We start from the raw sequence: 17243 nt of genomic DNA on the forward strand, positions 1-17243 counted from the left end.
GTAGCCCTGGCCCTTGCTGCCTTGCCTGGCGCATAAGAGATACTCGGTAAACAGGTGTTGAATGAATGAATGATCAATGAATGAAGGAAGGAAGGAATGATGAACAGAGGCCAAGAGGCAGGATTGTCAAACAGGGACGTGGTTAGAGAGTCAGAATTTGACTCCTGCCTCAGCTTACTAGCTCTGTGATCTTGGACAACTTAGCCTTTCTTTGCCTCAGTTTTCTCATCTGTGAAATGGGGATGGTAAGGTTAGTAAGCGCTCATTGAATGGTAGTTTTCAATAGTGGTCTTTCAGAGTCCTCCACGATTTCTATCCTGGACTTAGCCCGTTTAATGGTAATTCACAGCCCCCTCACCCACCTCAGGTCCTGCAAGCTGGCTTCATTTCCTTGTACTCGCCATGGCTCGTATACTCCAGTCGCACTGGCCTCTTTGCTGGTCCTTTGAATTTAGCATACTCATCCTACCTCAGGACCTTTGCACTTGCCTTTCTCTCTTCCACTTAGTCACCATCACCTCCCTCTATTTGTTATTCTTAGCACCACCTGAAATTATATGGCCTGTGTATTCATTTACATTCTGTCTCCATTTCTCCCCCAACAGGGCTTCAAAATTTCAAGGATCCTGTCTGACTGCTTCAGCACAGTGTCCCCTAACAGCTAGGTGCCTAACCGTACCTAGCACATCAAAGGGGCCCAATAAATGGCAGTTGGAAGTGTGAATGCCCTGCCTCAGGGGCACTGCCCATTGTTCTTCTCTTAGGCATGAAAGTCACTGAACATGGACTCTTCTCCCCTCCCCTGCTCAGCTGTCTCAGCAGCGCGTGCCTGCCGCCTCTCCCTCACAGTGGCAGAGTGACTGGTGCTGGTCTGATGCACGGGCACACCTCTGCCCAGGCAGGTGGACCACTACTCAGGAATTCCCAAGACAGATTGCGATCCTTATCCTTGAGTCGGAAATGGAGGGGCCACCATTGGTCAGCCCAGGACTTATCCCCTCTCACCTACTGGGCAGTTGTATTGCAGAGGCGAAGACACATGGAGAACTGAAGGTGTTTAAGACAGAGGGAGCAGGGAGTGCAAAGGCCCTGAGACAGGGACATGCTTGGCCTTTTTGAGAGGCAGAAACCTGAAACTTGGGGGACATGTTGTATGCTTCAAACCTTTCTAATGTAAACCTTCTGTTTTCCCAGTACTTGCCAGAAACAGTGAGTTTGGGCTGTAGCAGGAAGGCCCAGAAAAGTAACTCCACCCAAGCCTCAGCCAGCCTCGGGGTTGATTCCTTCGCCCTGAGGGCTTCATCCTTCAGAGAAACTGACGGTGACCTTCCAGTCATCTCTTCATTCAGCAAACACTGGCGGAGTCCCCGCTATCTGCCCAGTCCGTGCTAGACACCAGGGAGTCCTGACCGCCTTTGGGTTCCTGACCCCCCTTCCCAGAACGGAACCCAAAAGGCTCTTCCGTGGCACCTCCTTCTGCAAAGCCAGAGGGACCAGGTTCCCAGCCACCTTTCACGCGTCACAGGGGAGAGTGGAGCCTTCCTCTCCGTGCAGACAATTGCTAACTCGGAGGAGATGGTGCCCCCAGGTGGGAGCTGGCTGCCCAGTGGAGACCATTTTCCAGTGCCCTCCTGCCTAACACCCCACCTTGGTTCTCTCCTCAGCCTCCTGCCTCGGGGAAACAGTCCCCCACAAAGAACGGCAGCCCCTCCAAGTGCCCCCGCTTCCTCAAGGTCAAGAACTGGGAGACCGATGTGGTTCTCACGGACACCCTCCACCTTAAGAGTACGTTGGTGAGTATCTCGGAGGGTGTCGACAGGATGATCAGTCTCAGCACTACCTACATTAGGGACTGGATAATTCTTTGTGGTGGGGACTGTCCTGTGTATCCACCCAGGGACAACGGGCACTATCTGAAGACGTTTTTGGTTGTCACAACTTCAGGGGGCTCCTGACATCTGGTGGATTGCAGGCCGCTCACTAGGTGACAGAAGAGGCCCCACCTCTTGTTGGGGGGTTGCTATAAAGTAACATTGCAGCCCTGGCCGGTTTGGCTCAGCGGTTAGAGCATCGGCCTGTGGTCCGGAGAGACCCGGGTTCGGTTCCCGCTAAGGGCACGTGCTTCAGTTGCAGTTTGTCCCCGGCCCTGGTTGGTCGTGCGGGTGGCAGCCACTCGATGTGTCTCTTTCACATCGATGTTTCTCTCTCCCTCTCTCTCCCTCCCACTCTATCTGTACAAGGATTGGAAAAATGTCCTCGGGTGAGGATAAAAAAAAAAAAAAAAAGTAACATTGCAAAGGGTGGGGATATCGGGAGGGGAACAACTGCGGCTATTTCTTGCAGTCAGCGTATCATGCATGTGTTCAGATAAGTCACTGTGGCCGCTGTACCATCTCCTGGGGATTCAGTGCCGAGGGAAGACCAGCCGCCAAGCCCCTCTTCCCCCAGCTGAGTTGAGCAAACATTTTTAGAACCTTAAAATGCCGCTTAGCTTTTCGTACCTGGGCTGATGACCACGTCCAACAATGATCTGAAGCTGGTAACTTGAGAAATCCCCCTTGGGAATTAAAGGCAGGTAAACCCCACCTGAATTCCATCCAAGTGTGCAGCTCCATACCTGCCCCATTTGGGCGAAACCACGTGATAGCCCAAACCTCTCTCTTCTGTCCAGGAAACCGGATGCAGCGCACACATCTGCATGGGCTCCATCATGCAAGCTTCTCAGCAAATACGAAGGCCGGAAGACGTCCGCACAAAAGAACAGCTCTTCCCTCTCGCCAAAGAGTTTATTGATCAGTACTATTCGTCAATTAAAAGGCGAGTTTAGCCCTGGCCGGTGTGGTCCAGTTGGTTGGAGCGGCATCCTGTGTACCAGAAGGTTGTGGGTTTGATTCCCAGGCGGGGCACATGCCTAATTTCTGATTCTGTCTGCAGCTGGGCCGTGTGTGAGAGGCAACTTACCGATGTTTCTCACATCAATGTCTGTTTCTCTCTCTTTCTCTCTCTCCCCACTTCCTCTCTCTAAAAATCAATAAACATATTCTCGGGTGAGGATTAGAGAAAATAGGTAAATAAAAGACAAGTTTGTGTTGACACTGGGGAGCCTGGGTAAGGAATCGAGTACTGGAGACGAAGACTTCAGCTCCAGCTTTTCAGACGGTTGAACCAAGGCCTGAGCCTAAGGCCTCGGCCTGCCATACACAGAGGTCGAAATCTAGTGGCCCCAGGGCCAGATATGGCACCCAGAAATGTTTTGTTTGGCCTGCAAAGTGTTGCTTACATTTGAAACATTTCAAGCGATCCCACGTCTAGGTATATACCCTAAAGAAAATCTGACTTGCGCAGGAGAAGGCATGCATAAACATGCTCACTGAAACATTGTTGTAATAGGGAAAAAATTAATTAGGGAGCCAGCTGGAAACCACCTCAAGGCCATTGACAGGAGAATCTGTAAATGAGATGTGATTGTTTCCTTAATGAAATACTATACAACTGTGAAAAATGGATGGGGTAAAGCTATTTGCTCATGGGAATGAAGCCCACCAATGACTCTGAGCTACAGAAAGAAAGGGCAGGTTGTAAAAGGATACATTCAGGACATCGTTTATGTAAACATTGTAAACATGGGGAACAATACTGGATACACATGTTGGTGGAAGTATAAACAAAAGCCACATTCAAAATAACAGTCACTTCTGGGAAGAAAGTGGGCCATAATGGGGAAGTAGTCCGCAAGGATCTAGAATATTTGTTCTTATTTGTTTATTATTTCTTAGGCGTGGGGCATGGGTATTCATTATCTTATTTTCCACATCTTTTTATAAGTCTGAAATTTTTCGTAATCTTTTTTTTTTTTTTTAATTTAATTCATTGCCATCATTTAAAATGAGAAGAGTTTTGTTTTTTTTTCCTTCAAAATAAGAGCTCCAGTTTCTTTTGAAAGGAGAGCTGGCTGGCAGCAGTGGGCCCCCATGGCTCTCAGGTGACAGCTGGCTGGGGCAGAGCTGCGGCCGTTCCCTTTGGACCAGGCACGGGCTCACCTGTTAGCCGCAGTCCCCGCCCAGCCAGTTCAGTCACTGCTGGACCTTCGTGGGCATTTTAGTTTGCAGCCTCTACTTCATGCCTGAACTGTTGTGTCCAGAAACCCACTGGGACTTTCCGTGACTTCTAGCCTCCTGTAATAGCTCCTACCTTTCACCAACCTGTGATTTAGAGAGAAGGTGACGCTCCCACCTCTCTTCCCTCCTCGCTCAGATCTGGCTCCAAAGCCCACATGGAAAGGCTGGAAGAGGTGAACAAAGAAATTGAAACCACCAGCACCTACCAGCTCAAAGACACGGAGCTCATCTACGGGGCCAAGCACGCCTGGAGGAACGCCTCCCGCTGCGTCGGCAGGATCCAGTGGTCCAAGCTGCAGGTAGGCGGTGAGGCTCAGATACCTTGACGAGCCCGTTGGTGGAGGGGTGAGCTTTCAAATGGCTCAGCTCCTACCAAGGGCACCTGGGTGCCAAGGTGATCTACCAGATGGCCATCATGGGGTCCCAGGTGCTCAGATCATGACCAGATCTGGTTTATAATCATGTCTCATTTAGCCAACATGGTATTTATTTTTAAATGAATTTGCATTTTTCTTGGTAAGACTTATACATTCCAGTTTACCACCACTCCCTTTTGTCTTACATCTGTCTTTGCTTGTTTATGTTATCTGCCTACTCACTTAAAACATCAGATTCTGTGTCCCTTGGTATGCTTTTTTCTCTGGGAAATAGTTTTAAGTTGGAAGTAGATTAGTTATCAAGCTCAGGGGTTTCTTGTTTGGTTTTTGTTTTGTTTTTTTATCCCTAATAACCTAACAGGAACTATAACCAGCCCACTAAACGTCTCGCCTCTCCTCACCATCCCTTTCCCACATCACTACACGCCATGCCCACTCTTAGGGGATTTGTCCCGGTTTGACGGAGTGGTGAGGTGCTCGCTACTCCAATGAGGTAGCCCCTGGAGTAGGCTGTGGGCTCTCCTCCAGTCGGAAGGCTGCCCAGGGGAAGCCAAGGAGGGGAGGAGGAGGCCATGAATCCCACAGTGCAATGCACCTCTTCCAGGTGTTCGATGCCCGAGACTGCACCACGGCTCATGGGATGTTCAACTACATTTGCAACCATATCAAGTATGCCACCAACAAAGGGAACCTCAGGTGAGCTGACCAGCTTGCGGGAAGAGAGTCCCCCCCAGTGCTGACACTTGGGTCTGGAGTTGGTTCCCCTGCCAGGCAAATCCTCCCTCTCCTCTCGGGAAGATGCGCCCAGCTGGGAGCAGTAACCTGGCATGATTGTTCCACCACCATGTCCCTTTTCTTCTGGGAGAAACAGACACCTGTGTGGTTTGCAAAGTTACAGCAGCCAAAGTCATATTCAGCCCGCCATTCAGCGTCAACCGTGGAGGGGCAGGAAGGGGTGGTCCTCATGTCGGGAATAGGAAAATGCCCACTGCTGGTGCTGACCTGCTCCCTCCAGCTTCTGCGCTGTTGCGTGGAGCAGCCTCCTTGGTTGAAAAGACAAATTGTCTTCCCGCTGCCGTGGGGACCACTTTGTCAGGTTCCATCAAGCCGACTCCTCTTGCCCTCTATGAAGAACAAAGCCACCAGGAGCAGGCCAAGGCAGGAAGGCACCGGTGTGGACTGGTGGCTTTCACACTGGCAAGTTGTGGCTAGGGAAGGAGCAGCTGGGAGGGAGCAGCTGGGAGGGAGCAGCTGGGGGCCCACAGATGGACAGTTACACTTGTTAATCCTGCTCCCTCAGTCCTGCCTTGGCATCTGTTCCCAGCTCCTGATGACCAACCCATCTTGAGGCCGCTGCAAGGATATTCCCACAAGCCCCCGGGCTACACTGAGCTCATCCCCAAAGTGGCTTGTTGGCATCAAGCATGGGTTTTCTTGCATGTGCCTCTTCCTTGAGAAGGAAACACTGTCTGCCAGCTGAGCCTACTAGCAGGAAAAGAGCCGGTAATCTGAGCTCAGGGCCGCATGGGGAATTAGCCCAGCTGACCCTTGAATAACACGGGTTTCAACTACACAGGCCCACTGAGATGCAGATTTTTTGAAGAGATGCAGTAAATGTATTTTCTCTAATGATTCTCTTAATAACATTTTCTCTTCTTTAGCATACTTTATTGTAGGAATACAGTGTGTAATACATAAAACAAAAAATGTGTTAATTTACTGTTGATGTTATCGGTAAGGCTTCCGGGCAACAGTAGTTAAATTTTGAGGGAGTCAGAAATTAGCTGAAGGAGAACTTGGTTGAGGTCTCAGTTTCAAGGAGTTTGTGGGCCCTTCTGGTAGTTTTCAAATGGTGCTGTGACTATGGGGTGGGGATGGGGCTTCACAGACCAGGCAGTGCACCTCCACTCTTGGGGAGCCTTCATGACATCGTCTATTAAAGAAAATACTCAGCTGATTATTTTTAAACCACACATCTGGACACATACGTAAGAGCATGTATACCACGTATAGAAATCATCTAAATATAGGAGAGAAAGGCATACGAGGAAAAAGAAGGGAGGAGCGGTAGAGAGAGGTAACTTAAACAGTGCGGAGTATTTGACCTGCCTTTTTTTTGAGATTAAGCTTAGCAGAGCGGGAGATGAGTAGTGTAACGTGTTATATTTCTGCCGTTGGTCTCTGTCCCTGCACACAGAGTAAATGTCTCATCCCACTGTGTGTGATTCTAGTGTTTCTAAACATGCTTTTTAAATATAGGTATTACACAAATGCCCTTTATCTTGTGCTCAACCAAAGAAACGGCAGTGAGGGAACACTGATGTTTTGACGCATCCTGTGTTGATTACCCAACGAGGCGCCTTTGCTACGAGATTGTCAGTGGCGCCTCTGCTTCTGTGCGGCTCCACCGCCAGCCCCGTTCTAGATGCACCGCCAGGTGCATTGCACCACCACGCAGTGTTAAGTGCAGTGTTGTCCTGTGCAGACAGTGAGGCCTAACTGTGCTTAGAAAGAAGGCCTTGGGAACTAGGTGGGCCAGGGGATGCTCTGTGGAGAAAGCAGGTTTGAGTCGGGGCTTGCATTTAGAAGCATGAGAGCAGAGAGGGATTCTAGTGGGAGGAGGGGGGGCAAGGATCCAGGGCCAGGATTGTGTGGGAGGAGGTCTGTGTGCAATAGGTTGGACCCATGATGGACTCCCATGCTGACACAAGGCATAGCTGAGGATTCGGTCCACTGATGGGGCCAGCGGATCAGGTGGCGGGAACTTGTGGCGTGAGACAACGTTGAACCCCATCATGAAAAGTGATTCTCCTTTTAATTTTTTGGAATCCTGATGACGCTAAGGAGGAAGCCTCAGTCTGTTGCTAACCCATCCTAAGCACCTCTCTAACACTGCTGATCTCCTTTTAACAAAAAGAGAGCAGGCCTCCAGCTAGGTGCCTTCCGTACACAACAACAACAATTTCGTAACAGTGGACAGTCTCATGGCTGCCTCGCCAGATAGGCAAGGCCGGTGGCGATCTATCGCTTCGGAGTAAATAAAAGTGAATACAAATGAAAGTTCATTTCTTTTTAAGTCGTAAATCTATAGACTTCGACATGGAATGAGGGTGGGGAATTGGACGAGAATTAACAATGGTGGTAATTACGGTAGGAGAAAGGCTAGAACTAGACATTGATGGCGTATTCTTACAGGGAGGCAGTGTCTGATGTTCTTCCCCTGGAGATCACCTGCTGCAAAAGAACTCCCTGGAAAACTGGCCCAAGCCAAGCTTGTTTGAAAGCCCCATTTGAGAAACATTCTTTTTCCTTCCGTTCTCCACACTTCTTCAGACCAACGGTCCCCGCGGAGGGACAGGACAAGGTTCCTCCCTCCCGACAGCTTGCTCCACGGGCTCTGGGGACCTTGACACACATGGAATCCACCCTGAGCCTCCTGCAGTCATTGACTTGGATGACACCTTTTCCAGGGTGTCCCCAAAGTCCAAGCCCTGCCCTGACACTGGCGCCCTCTGTCCACCACAGGTCTGCCATCACCATATTTCCCCAGAGGGTCGACAGCAAGCACGACTTCCGAGTCTGGAACTCCCAGCTCATCCGCTATGCCGGCTACAAGCAGCCCGACGGCTCCATCCTGGGGGATCCGGCCAACGTGGAGTTCACACAGGTGCGTGCCGCCCAGTCCGGGCCCACCTGGGCTCTCATCCCTCCGAACCGTCATTATCGACAGACTCTTCTTAGTTTCATGTTATCATCACAGGGGAGCAGCACACGGACTCCTTCTCCCTTTGGCTGCCCCCAGCCCAGCTGGTGCTTTTACAGGTGGTCCATGGGTCATCTTCCTACCATTACCTTGCCCAACCCTCAGGATGGGAGCCGTTGTCCCACTTCACAGATAGGTAGACTGAGTCCCACCTGGGCCAAGTGAGTTATCCAAGGCAATACATGAAGAGAGGGAAAGCTAGAAGTACAGTCCAGATCTTCTGCCTTCCACCCGGAGCAGGGGAGCTGACATATGGAAACCATGTCTGGTGTCCCCCCTTTTCTGAGCTGGGTAATATGTCAAACGCATATCATTCATTCATTCATTGATACAACTATTCTATCCACGTCCCCCTCTTTCGGAGGGCTAGACTCCCCATGGTCCAGGACAGACAGTATTGCTGGCCGCCCACGGCAACTCCTAAAAGCCACGAGGAACACAAACACCACCATCCAAGGTTGCTTTCAGGGCGCTCAGCCAGGTCGCACACTAAGATGCTCACAGCATCTGTGCCCCCAGGAGACACCACAGGCAGACCACTCACCCCCATTGAATCACCTTTGTCCTCTCCTCAAACTCCACGCAGCACCTCCCCGAGAGGAGCTGGCACAGGGAGCTGCTCCGCTGCCTGGGTTGCTGCCGACTTCATCGGCGTCTGACCTCCTCATTGGAATGTCACTCTCCTGAGGAGGGGGCTGCAACCCGGCGGCCCGGAGTCCCACCTGTGCCGGTTTAGACGCAGCCAGACTCTCCGCTCCACTTGGCTGAGAGCTCAGTGTATCGTTGGCTGACCTTGTCCTCGTGGCCACCAGAACATAAACGCCGCAGCCTCTTCCCTTCCCTGTCTCCAGAACCCTCACGGACAGGACATGGTCTCCTCAGCCCACAATGTCATGCTGCTTCTCTGTACTAACGCAGCAGAACGAGTCACCCCAAACATAACCACGTAACTGGGCCCTGCGAAACCCTCTCACCCTGAGCTGTCCCGTACTGGTCACGTGGCTGGCAAGCACTTGAAATGTGGTGGGTTCAAATTGAGATGTGCCATGGGTGCAAAACACGCACCAGATCACCAAGACAGAAACCAAAAATATAGAATGGAAAATACCTCATTAATAAGTTTCTATCTGGATTACATGTTGAAAATATTATAGTGGATAATATTGGACTAACCTACTTATTGTACTTATTAATAAATTAACACAGTGATTGAGTTAATATATAGATTTGTGTTAAATAGCTTTAAATATGCTAATATTAATTTATTTTAAAATTTATTAAATTATATCTAATACATTTGATTACATGTTAAATTATATTTTGTATATTTACTGGATTGATAAATATATCACATATTTAATTTTGATGTCAAATGCATTATTGAAATATATTAAAACCAATGCTTTATTTAATACAGTATTAACAAATTGATATTAATATAATTGATATGCATGATTAATAACTATTTAGTAATTAAATACTATTGAAATTTTAAAATATATAAAATTACTATATTATTTAAATTGTTTTCACCTGTTTTTGTTTGTTTTACATTTTTTAAATGTGGCTACTAGAAAATTTTTAATTACTTATGTGTCTCACTGTATATTTTGATGGGACAGCTGCTCTAACATGCATTATGCGCAGATTCTGGTGGACCCCCTCATAATTTGGCAGAGTTTCTTCATTTCTCAGGGCACCCAGTGCAGACACTTCCAGGCCAGGGCCTGCCGTGTGCCAGCCCTGTGCGTGAGGGCGCCGCCCGTGCAACAGTCACATTCGTCCCTTGCCCTCTGGGGGTTCCCGTGAGCAGGGAAGACCCAGAAAACAGCAAAGCCAGGTGCTGAGGCACGGTCTGCCCTCCGTCCTGCGGGACGGCGCGAAGGGGTTCTGGCTGCGTGGTGATGGCAAGGAGAGCCTGATGACGGAGGTGGCGTGGCCCAGACCCTCTGGAGGAAGGGGCCGCGGCGGACTGGCGCCTGGGCTGCCCCTCCCCACTGCCGTGGGCTTGGGGGGCTGGGGCTTGGCGGCCTGCGCGGGCGGCGGGCCTGACCTGGCCGGGTCTGCTTGCAGATCTGCGTGCAGCAGGGCTGGAAACCCCCGCGAGGGCGCTTCGACGTCCTGCCACTGCTCCTGCAGGCCAGCGGCAACGACCCCGAGCTCTTCCAGATCCCGCCAGAGCTGGTGTTGGAAGTGCCCATCAGGCACCCCAAGTAAGAGGGCCTGGCATGGAGTGCGTGAGAGGGGGTGGGTTTCCCAGGGCCCTTCACGGCCCATCCCCACACCCCGGCTCTCTCTCCAGCCGAGACACAGGCTGAAAGGGGTCTTGGTTCCAATCCTCACCACTGGGCCTGGGCACAGGGGGCCCCCAAAGAATCAATAACCCCCCCTTGACCAGCCTGTGGACTGCTATCTTTTCTGGATCATAATGTCCCTTCTTACCCCATTCCTAACTATCAACCCAGACCTGCCCTAAGGGTTAGATGAGTAGAAATACCCACCATCATATTGTGGGCTCAGCTTTTAAATAGAGGGAGTCATTTAAAACCCTGTGTGACCTGATGTGAGTCAAGTCCAAAGGAATTGGGGTAAAGGACATCCACGGTGTGGCACTGGCCTTAGGGGCAAAACTGAGGCGGGCACCGAAAAACTCGATAATCGAGATGAGTAATATTTTAACGCAGTGATTTTTTTAAAATCAAAAATAATTTTTAAAACAATCTGTGCCGTACAATGTGTCAACATTTAAAATAAATACAGAATCCATTCCAGGGCTAAGATTAGAGTGAGGCATAAACCAGGTGAGTCACGCAAGTGTAGGGTGGAATCCTGTCTCTATTTAAAGTTTAGGTATTACCCAAATAACTTAATTCCAATAACATGCTGTAATCGAAATTTTATGGTGCCTAGAGGTATGAAGTCACCTGAGCCTACCCAGACTGGGCATCAGAGAAGGCTTTCCAAAGTAAACAACACTTTAGCTGAGAATTAAAGTGTGAGTAAGAGCTGGACAGAAACAGAAGGAAGGGATCCTAGGAGAAAAGAACTGCCAAGCAAAGGCCCTGGGGTAGGAAGGAACTCACTGTCTCCTAGACTAACTTTCAGAGTGGGTTTAGAAGACAAGTAGCAGCCCAAGGCAATGGTTTCTAGGCCTGGATGTCCATGCAAATCACCTGGGAAACATGTTTGAAATGCCTATTCTCAGGCCCCAGCTCTGGAACCTGTGATTCTACAGGTCTGACGCAGAGTCCAGGAATCGGGTTCTGACATATTCAGTCCCAGCCTGTTGCTGGCATTTCAGCGTCGCCAGACTAAGGATATCCCACCTACTGTCTGCCTATAATACTCCCACCCCATGGTAAGCTGGGCTGTGTTGCTCTCCACAGGTTTGAATGGTTCAAGGACCTGGGGCTGAAGTGGTATGGCCTCCCTGCTGTGTCCAACATGCTCCTGGAGATTGGCGGCCTAGAGTTCAGCGCCTGTCCCTTCAGCGGCTGGTACATGGGCACGGAGATTGGCGTCCGCGACTACTGTGACAACTCTCGGTACAACATCCTGGAGGTGAGGTCCCTCCTCAGTCACCATGACTGGGAAGCACAAGGCAGAAGGGGTGGGCTCAGCGGCTCTTCCCTACAGCCAAGCTTTGGGGCTTAGACAGTAGAAATGGATTAAAACAGAACCTGCAGTCCCGGTAAAGCCCCTGGTGACTCCAGAGGCATCTGTGGCACGAACAGTGCACGGACTGTGTGCTACGCAGCATTCAGAGCACTTTGCATGTATTACCTGCTCATTTAATCCTCGCCACACCCTCCAGGTATGCAAACCCCCTTCCACGGACGAGAAAACCAAGACCTTTGGAGGGATGAAATGACGAACTCAAGGTCGTGCCACGCTGGGATGCAAACCCAGTCTGGCTTTGTGGCCCAAGTTCATGACCACCCTGCTACACTGCCTGTTGGTGTCAAATGCTGCTAGAAGGGTTTGAGAATGGCCATGAACTTGGGACATTTTTCGTCTCTTTTCTGAAAAATAAGGGAGGGCTGGCTGGCGGTGGTTTTCCACCATGCGCATTTCTCGGCAGAGGGTTTGATTTCCTTCCCGGCTGAGTCATCCTCATTTGCTACAAAGTGCTGGGGCGGGGTGCTTCCTGGTGCTCAACGCTGTGGTTTGTCAGCAGATGTTGTTGCTAACAACAGTCTGCGGTAGCTGCCCTTGCTTCACACCAGGCACAGAGAAACAGAGAAGTTAGGTGCTGGGCCTGTGACACACAGTAAAGTCTGCAGAGTCGAGATTAGAACTCATGCCCTGGCCAGTTTGGCTCAGCGGTTAGAGTGTTGGCCTGCGGTTCAGAGAGATTGGAACTCAGAACCAAGCATTGCGTTTATGTGGCTAAAATCCATAGGTGTGCACATGGATGGACCTTGAGGGCATTATGCTACGTGAGCTAAGTCAGACAAAGACAAACACAGTATGATCTCACTGAGACGTGGAATCTAAAAAAGCCGAACTTGTCAAAACAGAGAGTAGAATGGTGGTTGCCAGGGGCAGGGTGCACAGGAATTAGGCAGATAAATAATTTTAGTTATACAGATAAATAATTTCTGGAGATCTGAAGCACAGCATCGTGATTATAGTCAACAATACAGCAGTCCAGACTTCCAAGTTGCTAAGAGACTAGATCTTAATTGTTCTCACCACAAAAAAAGACTTCATTATGCCATGTGATAGAGGTGACTAATGCTACAGTGGTCATCGTATTGCAGTATATGAATATATAAATGTATCCAACCAACACCTCAAACGTGCAGAATGGTATATGTCAATTATATCTCACGTTTTGAAACATTCCATGGCTGTTGGCCTGGAAAACAGAGGCCGGGGTCCTCAGCCTTGCAATGCCTGGGGGAGCTGAATAGTGTCCTGGGTCCCACTCCCTAGGATTTGGGCATAATTGCTCCATGGGCAGTAGTTTTCAAAGCTCCCTAGAAGATTCTGCTGGGCAGCCACTGATCTGAACAGACCTCTGGCAAGAACGGAAAGACAATTCAGGCAACTTGCATAGAGATGCCTCTAGTAGCATTTAGGGATTTTTTTTTATTATCTAAGTAGCATAGTTTTGTTGTTGTTTTTTTCCTGCAACTAATTTCTATTCTTTGAACCAAAATAATGCTGTGGAAGTAACAATAGCAGCATGATTGGCCAAACACGCTCTCCTTGTTTAAATGGATTTACAGAGAGCAGCAAATTCCTTACTTTCTGCATTTGTGTGGCTGCCAAGAGACCCCAAGCAGAACCTGGCGCCTCAGCCCCAAAGAGTGCATTCATCAGACTGCTTCTCGATCTTGCTTACATTTCCACTGCAATGAGTAGTCACTGGGTAACTTACATGGGACTCCCTCCCACCCCTACCTTCAGTTCCAACTGCCATTATGTACAGATGTTCCCAAAGCTGAGAAAGTGTCCCATTCTCTCCCCCCCCCCGTAATGAGACCTGGGTTCCCACGGAAGTGACAGAGTAAGTGAAAAGCAAGGCTCTGATTCATGGGCTTGCTTTTGGGTCTTCCCCACGCTTGACGTCAGCTCCTGCTTCAGCTGGAGCTGTGACATACATGTCAGGCAGGGATGGTTTTCCCAATGGTTTGGCCCAAGGAATTGCCTGGCTGGGGAGCCGCTCCCAAGTCTTGGGCAGTTCACATCTCCTTGGGCTCCAGCTCCGAGGCCAACTGGCTCTACAGAATTTGAGCAAGTCCAGGCGCCTCTCTGAGCCTCAGTTTCCTCACTGGTTGGAGGGAGTTGGGCAGGTGTCCCCACAAGCTCAAAACTCCTGTGATCTGGGTTGCAAGTAGTGGCCAGGATGGGTGGAGGGCTTTTCCTAATATAAAGCAGACGACGTCACTCCCAGGCCCGCACCTCTGCTTAAAACCCTGCATGACCCTCCTCGTTACACTCGGAGTAAAACTTCTGGCTCCTTGAAGCATCCTTCAAGAGCCTGCATGATGCAGTGCCGCCTGTCTCAGTAACTCCCCCTGGCGCTCCACCCTCCACACACGCTGGCCTTCTTTCTGGATCTCAGCAGCTCCGAACCCTCCTCAGGGGCTTTGCACGAGCTGTCTCTCTGTCCAGAACCTTCCCTCCCTCCATCTGCAAATGCCTTGCTTTTTCTCCTCATTTCGGCCTCAGCTGGGATGCCACCTCCACAGGGGGCCTCCCTGGCTCGTGTGGTTCAGTGGACCCTGCCCCCATCTCCTTCCTCATCCCATTTCCTTGTCTTATTTCCCTTGTAAGAATTAGCACTCATCACAACGTGAACTGTCTCTTTCCCCTGCTACAAGCTCCGGTCAATAATAAATTGCCAGCCAAGTTCCTCACTAAGAAATCTTCAGAGCAAGTGAATCAGTCTGCCGATGAGTTGAATAATTAATTAAGTTCATTCATGACACTGGCTAGCCCGGTCCCTCCTTAGTCTGTAGTTCCAGCCCATGAGTCTGTGTTCCCTTCCCCTTGCAGGAAGTGGGCAAGAAGATGAACTTGGACATGAGGAAGACGTCCTCCCTGTGGAAGGACCAGGCGTTGGTGGAGATCAACATTGCAGTTCTGTATAGCTTTCAGGTAGCACCGGGGTCCCGGGCGTCAAAGCTCAGAGAGGAACGGGACCTTTCTGAGCCTGGGGGCAGAAAGTCCCAGGGCCCTCGCTGCCGGGAACCGCCCCCGGGGATCTGTCCACCCGGGAACCGCCCCCGGGGATCTGTCCACCCGCGAGGTCTGCCTCCTGCCACGCATGCCTTCCTCTCGGTTGCTGATCTTGAGTGTGGACTGTTTGAGGAAGAGATGACCAACAGGGGCCTTGTGGCTTGACACCTATGATTTTTTTTGTTGTTGTTTTTAATCCTTATCAGAGGATATTTTTCCATTGGTTTTTTTAGATAGAGTGTGAAGGGAGGGAGGAAGGAAGGGGGGGAGAGAGAGAGAGAGAGAGAGAGAGAGAGAGAGAGATCAGTGTGAGAGAGGCACATCGATTGGTTGCCTCCCACATGACCCTGATTGGGGCCGGAGATCAAACATGCAACCCAGGTACGTGCCCTTGACCAGGGATCGAACTTGCAACCCTTTGGTCCGCAGGCTGACTCTCTAACCGCTGAGCCACACCAGCCAGGGCTCACCTAAGACTTTTTAGAACTGAGATGGCAGGTATCGTCTGTGTCTTGCTCAGAGACTCAAATTATCACCTAACAGAGACAAGTCATTATCAGAGGCATGTGGGCCCCGGGTGCACGTGGCCCCATGATGGTAAATGGTGTTGATAGTAGGCGGTATAAAATTTGTCAACGAAACCAGGATACTTTTGAGAGCAAAAGAGGGACACCACTAACGATTGTGCCAGGACAGTGGGCATAAGCCAGGACTCTCTGGGCAAACCGGGAGACCCTAGAAGTCATGCTGTATCGTTGAGACAGCTCTGTCCTCTCGCTGGGGGCTGGCGGTCTGGGAGGCTAGACACTCACAGACATGCAGGGAGGCACACGCAGACAGCACAGTGAACGTATCACTCATGGCCAGACGTGACTATAAACCGCAAGTCCCCATGTCAGGAGTGGGGAGAATGGGTACTGAGGACTATGCCAGGGAACAGATAAGTTGAGACAGGGTCGGGGGAAGAGGTGAGGTTTCAGGAGTTGAGAATGACGGAGGGTGGTTTGGTTGAAGTATGAAGACTGACGATCCAGAGATAGCAGAAGTGAGTGAGATGAGTGATTTAAAAAGACCAGTTTAGGCCCTGCCCAGGGAGCTCAGTTGGTTAGAGGGTTGTCCCGATAGGCAAGTTCAACCCCCGGCACATACAAGAAGCAACCAATGAATGCATAAATAAGTGGAACAAAATTCAGTGTCTTTCTCTCTCACTCACTCTCTTTCTCTCTCCCTCCTTCCATCCCCCCTCTCTGCCAAGGGTCTGTGGGCAGAAAGAGGAAGCACTGATTAGGTGAACCCCAAGCAGCTGGGTTACCCAGACAGCTCACCCCCTCTGCTGTGACTGACTTGTTTTCATTTTAATAAACTCAACTTCATTAGTTTAACATTTTCCAAGAGGATTTTATTCACACCCATATATGGAGAGCCAAGATCAGTAAAGAGAAGAGAATTGTAAATTTAAATAAATAAACAAATACAAGGAATAACGAAATGAGGTGGTCAGATGCTAGCTAGATAAGAGAGAGGTTCCCCACAATTTAAAAAAACAAGGGTGGGGGAGGAGAGAGGAAGAATCGCAGGAGAGGCGTTCAAGTCGGAGCGGGAACAGAGACTCTCGTGGGAGAAGCAGAGGCAGAACCGCGGAGAAGCAGCGGACGCGGCCCCGGCATCTCCGGGACTGCCCAGCGGACGCGGCCCGGGCATCTCCGGGACTGCCCAGCGGACGCGGCCCGGGCATCTCCTGGACTGCCCAGCGGACGCGGCCCGGGCATCTCCGAGACTGCCCAGCCCCGGGCATCTCCGAGACTGCCCTTCGGAAAGCGCCGCTCCAGCTGGGAGTCCTGAAACACCCGGCTCTCTACCTCCTGACTCCTTGTCCCCTCTCCACCCCCAGAGTGACAAAGTGACCATCGTCGACCACCACTCAGCCACCGAGTCCTTCATCAAACACATGGAGAATGAATACCGCTGCCGGGGGGGCTGTCCCGCGGACTGGGTGTGGATTGTGCCCCCCATGTCTGGCAGCATCACTCCCGTCTTCCACCAGGAGATGCTCAACTACAGGCTCACCCCCTCCTTCGAATACCAGGTCCTGCCCCCCCCTCCCCCCTGCCTCTTCTCGCGCTAAGTCTTCAATAGCCGTGTGTCTGTTGTGCTTAGAGCACGTCCCAATTCCGACTAGACTTGGGACACGCAAGCGCTCAGTGGCCTGGCTTGGTTAGTGGCTACCATAGTGGACGACGCAGCTCCAGCCGAAAGACTAATGGAGAGGAGATGAGCGGTGTGGGGTCTCAGGGA

General features: G+C 50.6%; 1 protein-coding gene across 2 annotated transcripts in view; it reads left to right on the forward strand.

The window, feature by feature from the left end:
- Nucleotides 1-17243, forward strand: part of NOS1 (nitric oxide synthase 1) — a 99458-nt gene that overhangs the window by 49620 nt on the left and 32595 nt on the right. For both annotated transcript variants that reach the window (XM_036276382.1, XM_036276381.1), the window contains exons 4-12: nucleotides 1665-1793; nucleotides 2672-2817; nucleotides 4255-4417; nucleotides 5100-5191; nucleotides 8021-8162; nucleotides 10332-10471; nucleotides 11645-11819; nucleotides 14766-14867; nucleotides 16840-17034. In XM_036276382.1, coding sequence (XP_036132275.1) covers nucleotides 1665-1793; nucleotides 2672-2817; nucleotides 4255-4417; nucleotides 5100-5191; nucleotides 8021-8162; nucleotides 10332-10471; nucleotides 11645-11819; nucleotides 14766-14867; nucleotides 16840-17034 — 1284 coding nt within the window. The remainder of the gene's footprint in view (nucleotides 1-1664; nucleotides 1794-2671; nucleotides 2818-4254; nucleotides 4418-5099; nucleotides 5192-8020; nucleotides 8163-10331; nucleotides 10472-11644; nucleotides 11820-14765; nucleotides 14868-16839; nucleotides 17035-17243) is intronic.

Source organism: Molossus molossus, unplaced genomic scaffold (assembly GCF_014108415.1).
Source record: "Molossus molossus isolate mMolMol1 unplaced genomic scaffold, mMolMol1.p scaffold_m16_p_22, whole genome shotgun sequence".
NCBI classification, from domain to species: domain Eukaryota; kingdom Metazoa; phylum Chordata; class Mammalia; order Chiroptera; family Molossidae; genus Molossus; species Molossus molossus.